Genomic DNA, 12,497 nt, shown 5'->3' on the forward strand with positions numbered 1-12,497 from the left:
CACTCAGTGCCTCCACGTCTCTCCTCTGCCCTAGCTTCAGTGTAATTAAACACTGACCCTAAACAAACGGATGGCATTCACTCAATAATCATGTACGTGCTTGGAGCTAGGGCTATTGGGTGTTTTCCAATGAAGCAATACGAAAAGTAAACATTGACAGAAAAAGGGGGAAATATGGTAGCTGAAATCCAACGGGTGTAGGTCTGAATTCAGTGTTTCAGAGATGACGGTTATACTTCAGCGCTGACGACAGCGAGTGTGATATTACAGATCATTATTGCTAATAAGATAGCCCTTGTCAGCTCAGGCTCAATGCCTTATATACTATGACTCATTCTCAGCACCATCCTGGTGATGAGGATTATAGTCAATGTCAGGCTTCCGGGCAGCTACAGTTGGAAGTGAATAGGGGAGAGAAGGCTCTGTTACAGAAACCTGTACATCAGGAAATACCTCAGCTACTTATACAGTAAACTGTTATGTTAATTTTAGCACCTTGTCATCTATGGTGGTTTATTACCCATACATACTGTAGTAATGGGTAATCAACCCATTCCCCTATCTCATATCTCCTTAGAAGTCTCAACAAATAGAGGTGTTTATTTACCAACAATGGATGTTGGCAAACATTTAAGCCTTGTTTATATAGTATATAAAGTATGTCAGTAAAATATGTCAGCACACCCTTAAAGCACACCCATTCTGAGAAACACTGTTGAGTGATGCAACACATGAGACATGAGGGAATAGGATTCATGTGAAGCGACATTCCATAAAGGCTAACACTAGTATTATAGTTTTTTTTCTTTCAATTGCTAACACACTAAAATGACACATAAAGCACACTTATTGAAACTGACACTCAGAGAGCAAAACCTCAGCTCAAGTCTCCAAAACTCTAAACACATTTTCTGCTTTGCGCCCAATTTGCAATTCAACATGGCACTTTTTGCAACACACTGCACATGGTTCTCTACACAAGACACAGGCATCTGACATAAAGTCACTTGTTTGAATGCAGTGCTTGATTTTGCAGGATAGATGAGGTGTTTTGCATTTTGCGTGTGTGGTTTTGTGAATTGTGTTAAGTGTTTTGAGAAAATGTGCCCTGTTTTAGCAATTGAAAAACACCAAACTGTACCAAAGCATCTATGTTTTCCATGACAGAGGCTTTGTTAGTTTTATTAGTAAGATAAGGTTCTGCAATAGTTGTCCTTGTTGTCAGAAGGTCTTATGTTAAATGGACTGACATATATAGCGGCTTATTCCAAAGCACTTTACAACGGCCTCTCATTCTCCCTTTCACACACACATTCACACACCAATGGTGGCAAGCTACCATGCAAGGCACCTGCCTGCTCATTGGGAGCAATTTGGGGTTCAGTGCAGGGTTTCCGTTAGAAAAATTTGCCGTCGGACATCGTGTCCGGGAAGAATTCGATTTACCGGACAAACGTGATATATTCCGGTCATCATATTAAAATATAATTTAAAAAATCAAAAAAAATCTAAAAAAAATCCCCCAAATCTAATATAGCTGTTTGTCGCGGTGATTACTGTTGTGTAGCGGCCTATATATGCCATTTAATGTCTATTTCTCATCCGATACGATTAGATGCGAGCTATATAATATATAATAATATAACATGATTTGACGCATGCGCGCTATGCCATGCGTCAAATCCAGCGCTGAACGGGTCCAGCGCTGAACGGGCGCCTCACTGGGAACTGAACAGACAGCATCGATCAATGAACGGACTCCACATTACGTTAACTGAAGTTTGTTAAATTGTTTGGGATTAATGTGAGTTTTCTATTTTCTCTTTCCAGTTTTACCCTTTTTAAAAAATCAATAAAACAACGTCATTTCTATAAGTCTCGCTGGTTGGGAAGGCATTTCGTTTAGCTCGGGAGTATGACAATGGGAAGAACATAACTGTTTATTGAGAAACAATTGATAGGCAGTCTGGGATACGTATATAAAGAAATACCACAATGTCTAGATGTATAACATTTTATTGAACAGTAACAGTGCAAGCATGTAGGCTACGGGGAACAGGGATTTTGGTCAGTAGGTCCTTTGTACAGAGGGCTGTTCTCTCCGACAACGCGTTTCCAGGTACCATGGAAGTCATAGGTCATCACATGGATGTAGTCCAGCACACTGACAGAGAGACAGACAGACAGACAGACACAGAGACAGACAGACAGACAGACAGTCAGACAGACAGACAGACAGACAGACAGTCAGCTTACTTCTACCCTTTTGAGTGGAATTACTCCTTTAATTAGCTGTTAGCCATCTCAAAGCCCCCTGAGCTGCTCGTCAACACTGAGAATAGACCACATTATAGAAACCAAAACACCGTTTTATAAATCCACAGGGAATAACCGAGAGTGTAAGGAAAGGCACACCCAGCGCTGTCAGTGGTGGGGAGACTTGAAGTGGCTTTGCTTGATTTCCAGCACAGATTCAAGGATTGAAACACTGATGAAAATAGGGAGTAATAGTGATGGGATTATTTTAGATTATATTAGATTAGATTAGATTAGATTAGGTGAGATTCAACTTTATTGTCATTGCAGAGTACAAGTACCAGACAACAAAATGCAGTTTAGCATCTAACCAGAAGTGCAAGTAGTGATATAAAAACAAACACTTAACTTTCGGGGAAACTGCTAAAATAAAATAAATTTAAAAAGAAAGCGACTATTAGCACCGCCGAATGACAACAAACGTATGAGTAATGAGTTAAACAATGTCACTTTTATAGTATGTTGTTGTTTAACTTGCCGTTCGGTCGCCATGGCTCTGGTGTGTGTAGCAGCTTCAGCTAGCTGGCTGGAAACTTCTAGGGGTGCGTTCGTAAACACGCTCTGAGAGCGCCGGAGCGCACGCTGGCTTCGATGTCACAGAGCGACCGAGTCGTTCGATTGGACGAGAGGCGTTCCGCGAGTGCTGATCGGATTTCCAGAGCGTGTTTACGAACGCACCCAGCCAGCTTTAGCGAATTGTATTCAAAGGGAATGTTGTTTAACTTGCCGTTCGGTCGCCATGGCTCTGGTGTGTGTAGCAGCTTCAGCTAGCTGGCTGGAAACTTCTAGGGGTGCGTTCGTAAACACGCTCTGAGAGCGCCGGAGCGCACGCTGGCTTCGATGTCACAGAGCGACCGAGTCGTTCGATTGGACGAGAGGCGTTCCGCGAGTGCTGATCGGATTTCCAGAGCGTGTTTACGAACGCACCCAGCCAGCTTTAGCGAATTGTATTCAAAGGGAATGTTGTTTAACTTGCCGTTCGGTCGCCATGGCTCTGGTGTGTGTAGCAGCTTCAGCTAGCTGGCTGGAAACTTCTAGGGGTGCGTTCGTAAACACGCTCTGAGAGCGCCGGAGCGCACGCTGGCTTCGATGTCACAGAGCGACCGAGTCGTTCGATTGGACGAGAGGCGTTCCGCGAGTGCTGATCGGATTTCCAGAGCGTGTTTACGAACGCACCCAGCCAGCTTTAGCGAATTGTATTCAAAGGGAATTATTTTCACCGGACAATAATATCCGGCGACTTTTCAATTTGTCGGACTTCAACAAATTTTACCGGACAAAGACCGGTAATTGCCGGTTAACGGAAACCCAGGTTCAGTGTCTTGCCAAAGGAAACCTTGACACATGGTCAGCCGGGGAACGAACCGCCGAACTTGAGATCATTAGACCCCGGCTCTACCTCCTGAGCCACAGCCGCCCCTTCTGCAATCTATTATGTCAACAATTTCCCCCTTACATGTTGATGAATGAGTCTTGTTGACCCACCCGTGTAACCAGTTCTATTAATCAATCAACCACTCGAATGTATTTGTATAGCACTTTTTAGATAGACAAAGGTCACAAAGTTCTATGCAACAAGAACAATACTAAACATTACAAACAATAAATACAATACAAACAATTGGATCTAAAACCATAGACCACTCAAACGAAAGCAAAGCAAAGGACCAGTATGTAGGGTGGTGTCGACCCGTATACTTAGATTTCAGGAACTGGAGTTTTGAGGGGCTGGAGTTCGGGAACTGGAGTTTTGAGGGGCTCAGAGCACAGATAAGCAGAAAGAGGACAACGCAAGACTAGAGGCTGTTGACAATTCTGATATATTTAACAGTAGAAGAGAATCAGCTTAAAGCAGGTGTCATATTATTGGGCACATAATATCACAATGGCATTGAGGACATATCAAAGTAATGAACTGTAGAGAAACGGCCGTGTTTAGACATGTCAGAACATTCCATAATGTTGACAGAGTTTAAGCGGTTTAGATAGTTTTGCATGTTGATGTTATGATTGTTCCGGGAGGTCCTGAGGCCTAGGCTCACTCCTGACTCTCGGTACAGTTGGGTCTTTGCATAAGTCAGTTGAAAGTTGCTGGAGGCTGTTTGTATAACCTAATCCTAATGTTGTGTTAGCTCTACGATCAATGTTCTACAGCGCATTCTCTGGAGCTTACCCATCAGTTACTGACATTGCACCTCGTGCAAATAGAACATTTAAGCATTGTCCATCCAAGTTATGTCTCATAAGCAACCATCTAGGATTTACAGTGCAGTATTTTTAACATGTGGCTGTTGATGTGGAAGAAATATGCAAGTAGGGTGAAAAGTGTGTGTTTCTCTATGCAGAGATGGGAGCATACAGTATAATTTAACTCCCTCCCTCTCTCTCCCTCTCTCTCTCTCTCTCTCTCTCTCTCTCTCTCTCTCTCGCTCTCTCTCTTTCTCTCATATTGCATATTTAACATGGTATGACAAAGGAAAGCCAGCTAAGCCTGAAGAGACTCAGCTGTACTAGAAATGAGAACTGTCAAGACTACGAATGCCATGGGTGTTGCAACCATCACCATTCTTGCAATTCCAGAAACAAAATTGAAATGGGAAAGATTCCCTTGTGCAATTGAACGCATTCATCTTCAGCACTGGAGCTGGAAAATGCAACCTGTCCTATTCAAACAATGACATCATTAGTAGATTTTGATCTAATCTTTGGAAGAAGCAAATTACAGTACAGCACGAGATCTGAAAGTTCACTGATACTAAAATATTCCAGGAAACAGATCAGCACATCCTTCAGTCCTAGCATTGTCTGTTTTCTTTATCTGTCAGTATAGAGAGTACAGTTGACTCTACTTTAGTGATGTAGAGTATTTGCATTGCAAACATTCTACCTGTTTGAACACTCACTTCCCCTTTGGGGCAGATCTCTAGATGTTAACAAGCTTGTGTGTCTAACTGAAAACTTTGGGAGACTGTTTCCGCTTTTCTACAGAATTCCCCCCCCAACCAGCCTCAAATGAGTAGGGCTCGTTAAATCATACTTTGGCTGAGTGAGTGGTGAGGGGAGACACAGTACTCAAGAGCATTCAGAGTGACCTCTTTAAGTGGCTGAATCACTGCCATCATGTTTACTGACATCTGTCACCTCATCAGCACTGCTCTTTCTCTGAGGGGAGAGGAGATGACCAGCAAGGAATGTACTGGGAAAGCCTAGGAGTGGGTATCAGTTGTATCACTGACCCCGAATGACGCTTTGCTCAGACCTTTCACCTGAAAGGAGAGTCATCAATGATAATTTGCCACCATCCCTAATTTGTCAGATATCTGTCTGTAATGAATGCAGTTATCATTTCCTAAATTTGAACACTCAATTATAAAATTGTGTGTGTGTATATCCACCACAAATATTAAACTATTGACTGTTCCTTTTGCAGAACCATAACGTATTGAGTGACCAGAAAGGGAAGTGTATAGAGGAGACTGTGGTTGTTACTGAGCTGTTGAAAGCTGTCAACAAACCCTCACAATATAAGTAGTCAATAGCAAATGTCAGACCAAAAGCAAACGTTGATGCTGGGGATGAAATGTGCACATTCAGTTTGTATGACAGAAACAAGTTAGATAGCTTGCTAGCCTATAACAAACAGACTTGATGGGCAACATGCTTAAAATGTTCAGATAAAGATATACACGTTGCAATATACTTCATGCGTTCAAATGTATTTGAACAGACCTTCAATCAACATACATTGAAACACCGCTAAAGCATCATGCAGAAGCGTCATCGACCCCCTTTGCTCCCGTTTCATCCAACGGTGTCTCCAAAGTAGTGCGTAATGCGTAAAGCACAAAACGAAGGAACTTCCGCAATTTGTCAACAAGGGATGCCCTCAGTAGTATGGTACCGTAGATCCTTAGATTTTGGCGTCTCATTACATAACCAATTTCTCCTCTGGCCGCATTTCGCCGCGTCATATCTGAATTATTGAAAATGATTGACCAACGTTCTACATCTTAAACTTACTGCCGTTTTTCTTTTTCGCGCTTTCAATGTCCCAACGTTTTGCATTCCAATTAAACTTCTCTACTCTGAGGGGCTTTCTAACGGTGCGAGGACGCTCTCGGCTCCCTCCTCTCAACTTTGACTTCACTTTTGTCAGTCAGATAACCATGGAAACATGACGATTCCCTGCGCCAGGAGATGCGGAAACTAATTGTCTGCTTTGAAAATAGAACTTAAAAAATACACTTGATGACTCCAAATCCATGTTTTCGATGTATCGATATAGGCCTACAATAAAATCAAAGCAATCAAAGAGGAAATAAGACAATAGACCATGTTGCCTACAGCATCTTTACATTTCCAGAGCAAAGCTTTTCAAACCCCTTACTCCAAGTATGTATTCAGTCGCTAAGGCTATTGCATTTTATATAGCTTTGATTTAAGCCTGTCGCCCCTCCCTCTCGTTTCGTTTGGTAGGCATACCGGGTCACTTAAATATTATTCGTTCAGTCAATTTATTACGTATACACTGAACATTGAGGGCAACATTGCACTGTAATTGCTCATGGCTGCAACGCCATTTCATGAATAATAAGTTGTTATAGGCAATATTTACAGTATGACATCTTGTATAGGCAACTATAACATACATGCAATGAACAATGCCATTTGAGAGTAGGCTATGTCTCTTTCTGCTATAGTTATACTGTATGCATAAATGCCGCATATGGATCCAGTTGTGATTGAAAGCAGTGTCACCACAGTGGTAGTGGGGCTGAAATGTGTTTATATACGTAGGTTGTTTAAATCAATTATCATTATATTGACAAAGATTACATTTTGGACTGCTTTATTGTTATTTCAACATCAATGAGAACAGTTGTATTGGAGATATTCGAGAGGAAATATATATATAAATATATGTACAAAATATATTTTTGCTACATGTGAGTGTCAATAGAATGTTGTAGGCTACAGCTACAGGGAACGTTCTGACAGTGGAGGCAGCTGGAGCTCACCGTTCCAAAAAGCCAACCGCCAATGTCAGACTACTGAAAATTACAATTATTCTCTATCAAATTACTTGATTGAAATTAAATTGTTGCAAATGATAATGTCGTCCTCAAACAAACATCATCATAATGAGTCAATAATTAGGTATCATTTCGTTGCGAGTGGTTAAATCCAACCTCTGCGCGCACCACAGTCCAAAGTTGATCCAAAACTATCCACTTGGGTCGAGTATTTTTATTCTGTGATTTGAAAGGAAATTTTGTTGCCGCTACAAATAGATTTTTTCTGATTAGTTACAATCTGCTAAAATCCATTGTTCGCTCGTATTTTAAGCCTTGCCCATTTTTTGTGTGAGGATTCTGATTGGCTGAATCTGAGTGCGGATGCCGTCATCGCTCGGAATGCCCATTCATCTGTGCACTTGGGCGTTGGACTCCGCATCTTATTAGCAACAAGGGAAATTTCTCCATTTTCCACCCTGTCTACAGCGACACAGCCACAAATCTGGGATTTTTTATTACTTCTCTCCACTTGGCAGGTTTTTCTGCGATTTTCCAATTTTGTTCACAGCAACTGGACTTTGATTACTTTTACAGTGAACTTTTCACAGAGGGACATAAGTAAATAACTTGCCTTTAAGAAAGAGGCTTGTGTCTTTGTTCGTTTTTTGGATCGGTTCAGTTTCTTTGTTGGGGCGAAAGCATGGGAGCGCAATTCTCCAAGACAGCTGCAAAAGGCGAAACCGTGGCTGAAAAGCCAGGGGAGGCTGCTGCTTCACCAACCAAAACCAATGGACAGGTAAATGCTGTTTATATATCCATACGTTCATGAATAGAAATGCATATATTTGTTGGTTTGCGCGAAGGTGCTATCCGTGCGTAATTGTGGGTACTTATGGAGACGCACACCAAACTGATAGGGCACACAATCGTGGATTATATTGCTTCTAGAGACATTTTAAAAAGAACACAAACTAGTGCGCAACACTTTATTGTTCATTTAAGAGGCAATTTCTTTCATTGTTTCTTTATCAAAAGGGTGCAAACAGATTTCCATAAATATTTTTGACACCGTTGCTATAGATTTACCAGTAGTTTTCATTGATTCATTTGTAATCTTTGAGGATGCCACACAGTGTCACTGGGGCTGAACCCTTTGTTTGAAGCCGCGGTTTGCGAGACAGTGCGAATGAGTCGGGTATCACATTGTAGGATCCAAATGTAGCCATGTGTGGTTGAATAGCAACTGGATCCATTAACTTGTAATCATGTTTGAATCAAAATCGTAATTGAAAGCGCTCACATTGGACAACTTGAGGCTATCAGTAAGTGAATGTACGAGATGCACGACGCCAACAATGGCTTGCCACGGTCTAGCTACCGCCACCACGCCTTTTGTTACAGATACCCAAGTAGAGCAGGATGGTAGGATACTATCACACTACCACATTCGAATAATGCGCCCATTTGGTAGATGCATGATATGTGTATATGGCACTTATTAAGCAGATTTTAATAAAGATGGTGGTTAAAGGGTTCCGCGGGTTTTGGGGTATCCATCTGAACGTCGCTCTGCGTGATCTGGAGTATTAATGAGCATCTGCTGTTTTAATGAGCAGCTGCTTTGCTTTGGCGCTTCAGTGGTAGAGCGACTGTGACGGAGACGTATCGCCCCCTAGCGACGTTGCCTTTCTCTCGTTACCAGAGGCGACTCATTCTCGCCTATGATAATGGAGGAATTATTGGTTAAATTCAGCCCCTCTAAAAACGTATAAAATATTCGAATGGCAATTAAGCAAGTAAAGCAATTTGCCGGTGCATGTAAACCAATGCATTATTGGACAGGCTTAAAAATTCGAGATGGATGACTGCTTTTGTCCCTGTTAGTTTTGTGGTGTCTACTGCCCCTTGCGTCGATGGGTGGCAATGGTTCATATCACACCTTACATTTGCTTGCTTTTATTTATATTGTGTTAATAGACTCCCAATTCTTATTTTATTTTTAGGAAAATGGCCATGTGAAAGTGAATGGAGATGCCTCTCCTGCAGCTGCTGAGGCTGGCAAAGAGGAAGTGCAGGCCAATGGCAGTGCCACTGCTGAGGATAGCCCAAAAGAAGAGGCTGAAAAGGCAGAGGCTGCACCCGCAGAGGAGGCGGCGACTGTAGAGGGGGAGAAGGAGAATGCAGAAGCTGCATCTCCTGCCGTCGAGGGTGAGGCCGCAGCAAAGCCAGAGGAGGGTGCCACACCTTCAACCAGCACCGAGACCCCCAAAAAGAAGAAGAAGCGTTTCTCCTTCAAGAAGTCTTTCAAGCTCAGCGGTTTCTCGTTCAAGAAGACCAAAAAGGAGACAGGCGACGGTGCAGAGAACGACGAGGCGGCTGCATCCACCGAAGAGGCTAAGGCTGAGGCAGCTGAAGCTCCAGAGGCTGCTGCCGGCGAGGCCGCCGCGCCTGCTGAGGGAGAGGCCGCACCTGCTGCTGCTGGGGAGGAGGCTAAAGAAGCAGCGAGCCCAACAGAGGCCAAGCCAGAGGCAGCGGCAGCAGAGAAACCAGCTGAGGAGGCAAAGGCATCCCCAGCAGCAGAGGAGAAACCAGCTGAGCCTGCTGCAGAGGCCAAGCCCGCCGAGGAGGCACCCAAAACGGAGGAGACTGCACCTGCAACACAGGAAGCCGCATCCAGTCCAGAGGCCCCCGCTGCCGCAGAGGCTGCTGCTGAGTAAGGCCGAAATCGCAAAAAGGGCAAAATGGAAGAAATAAAAAAAAGGAGAAAAAAGATAATCAAAGAACATTTCCCTGTTTGTATGTTGGAGTGGTGCCAGTTCCTGGCTTCGGAGAACTTGTCGACAACCAGGGATATTTTAAAGCTTTTTTTTTTTTTTTTCTCCCTTCCCCCTCCACAAAACCCATCTCGGTCCATTGTTACTACCATTCCAACTGGGCAGAGAGGTGGGTGGCTTAGATACATAATACAGAAAAAAATACATCCACACTCTGCCATATATTTTTTGCATCAGTATTAAATGTTTTTTTTTTTGTTGTTGCATTTTTATACAAAATGTAAACTTGTCAAAATGTATGGACATGCCCATGGTATGAAGAAGGTGGGGTTAAAGTTGAGATGTAAATGAAGGGGGCTTTGGGGTGGGCAGGGGCAAGGAATTGGAGGTGGCACCTTTGTGCCTGGGGAATTGTGCCACAGACTATTATGTAAAGAGTAGTCTTAAAAACACGACCAACATCTATGTACCACGAGGGTACCAATGCGATTTACAACACTAAGTCATATTTACAATGAGATGACAAAATATACAATTCCCAGAGCTAGTTTTAGGAAGTCATTTTAAAAAATCATAGGAGCTTTTCACTTCTCATTAGCTGTACCAGTCAGTGATTCAGTAGAAATACAAGTTGTATAGGCTTTATTGTTTATTGCTGGTTTTATGACCTTAATAAAGTGTAAGTATGTATAGGCGGGGTGTTTTTAACTGTGATTATTGTACAAATGAAATCTTGATCTCAAGAAGCACATGAAGTTTGCAGCTCTTTTTCCACCCGCTCATTTTTGTAAGATAACAAAAAACAAAAGTCATCCTGGAAGACCTTTTAAGCAATTTTGAACTCAACCAAGCTGTGATAAGTGGAATGGTTACTGTTTATATACTGTGGTATGTTTTGATTACAGCAGACAATGCTTTTTTTCAGTGGTCTTTGACAAATTAAGGAATCTCTCTATCAGATGCAATGTTTGTGTAGCATCTTGCCTCTTTCTTTTCTTTTGTAAATACTGGAGAAGCTTTGACCAATTTGACTTAGAGATGGAATGTAACTTTGCTTACAAAAATTGCTATTAAACTCCTCTGCTTAAGGTGTTCTAATTTTCTGTGAGCACACTAAAAGCAAAAATAAATGTGAATAAAATTTGAGCAGTATCTGTCTTCATTTAAGCAAGGAGAAATGGTCTACTTTCTACAACCCATCACTTGTCCTTACACAACAGATTGAAGCACCTTACCTAATGCACCATCACTAGCAATGTCTAACGTAGTACCTGACCTTTTGACCCCATTGTGTCACTACCGTCGTATATACGTCTATGGTCAGACTTCGCTTCAAGAGGACTTCACACATCACTACAAAAATCAAACAAGCTGTAGAACAACAAACCAAACAGCTTGTGTATGCATAACAGTAATCACTTTGTGGAATGATTAGCCCCCTCGTTTACTTTTCTTGCAAAGTATGACTTACTATAGTAGTACTTACATGAAGAACAGTTGGACCCACTAGTGTAGTAGTACATTGACCACATACATTGTTTATCATACTACTGCGAGGTAGATGACTCAGCGTAACCACACGTGATTCTATTCATGCCACTGATTATTACAATTATGCAGCAACATAATGGAGTACACGACACAACCTGAAGTGCAGGCGACATGGGCTAAATTCTGGAATGCACATTATTTTGATGCGGCTTGCTGGCAGGCAAGTATAGCCTTCACTGGGCTCATGGTGAATATCTGCGATAACAACACGCTACATTCTTAATGTGGAAGTTTTCATTTTGCAGTGCAACACACAATTGTTTCAAAACGAAAGCCCTTATATTCACTAGATGTACTTACTTACTTTCCGTGCACTGTCGCATGTAGCAGTGTGCTGTATCCCCTTGTGCCAATGTTGGTATCGTGCTACGAGCAGTGCACTTGTAAGCGGTCTTCGCAAAGCCTAGCCGTAATGCTGTCTCCTAGGAGTGATGACCACAGAATACCCGATAAACAAGTGGCTATGCTATGCCTACTATCTTCTATGGATCGAGCTAATGTGTACAAGCGTGTTACGAGTTGCGTCTGAACTGAACAGCGAAAGAATTAGAGATGGTCATTACGCCATCTTGTGGCTGCATTCTTATACCACAATAATATACAATATTTTCATGATCTGTACATACGCACTTACAAAAGGCAATAATACTATGTAATAACATTACATTACATATGCAGACAAGTATTATTATCACATCAAACATTAGTATAAAACGTTTTTAATTGGCAAAATATCAAATTTGTTAACAATTCTGAAATCATCATAGGCAAATCTAAGAGAACAATCACACAATCCTCTCTAATAACATGTAATTGGAGGTTGATATTCCATTCAGAAGAT

General features: G+C 42.1%; 1 protein-coding gene across 1 annotated transcript; it reads left to right on the forward strand.

Moving 5' to 3' along the window:
- The first annotated feature begins 7,891 nt into the window (after positions 1 to 7,891).
- marcksa (myristoylated alanine-rich protein kinase C substrate a) lies at positions 7,892 to 10,137 on the forward strand. Its single transcript, XM_080525440.1, has 2 exons — positions 7,892 to 8,127; positions 9,335 to 10,137. The coding sequence occupies exons 1-2, from the start codon at positions 8,032 to 8,034 to the stop codon at positions 10,046 to 10,048; spliced, it is 810 nt and encodes a 269-aa protein (XP_080381566.1). The 5' UTR covers positions 7,892 to 8,031; the 3' UTR covers positions 10,049 to 10,137.
- Positions 10,138 to 12,497: the final 2,360 nt, after the last annotated feature.

The sequence above is a fragment of the Nansenia antarctica genome (assembly GCF_963989245.1).
Source record: "Nansenia antarctica genome assembly, chromosome: 3".
In the NCBI taxonomy this organism is placed as follows: Eukaryota; Metazoa; Chordata; class Actinopteri; order Argentiniformes; family Microstomatidae; genus Nansenia; species Nansenia antarctica.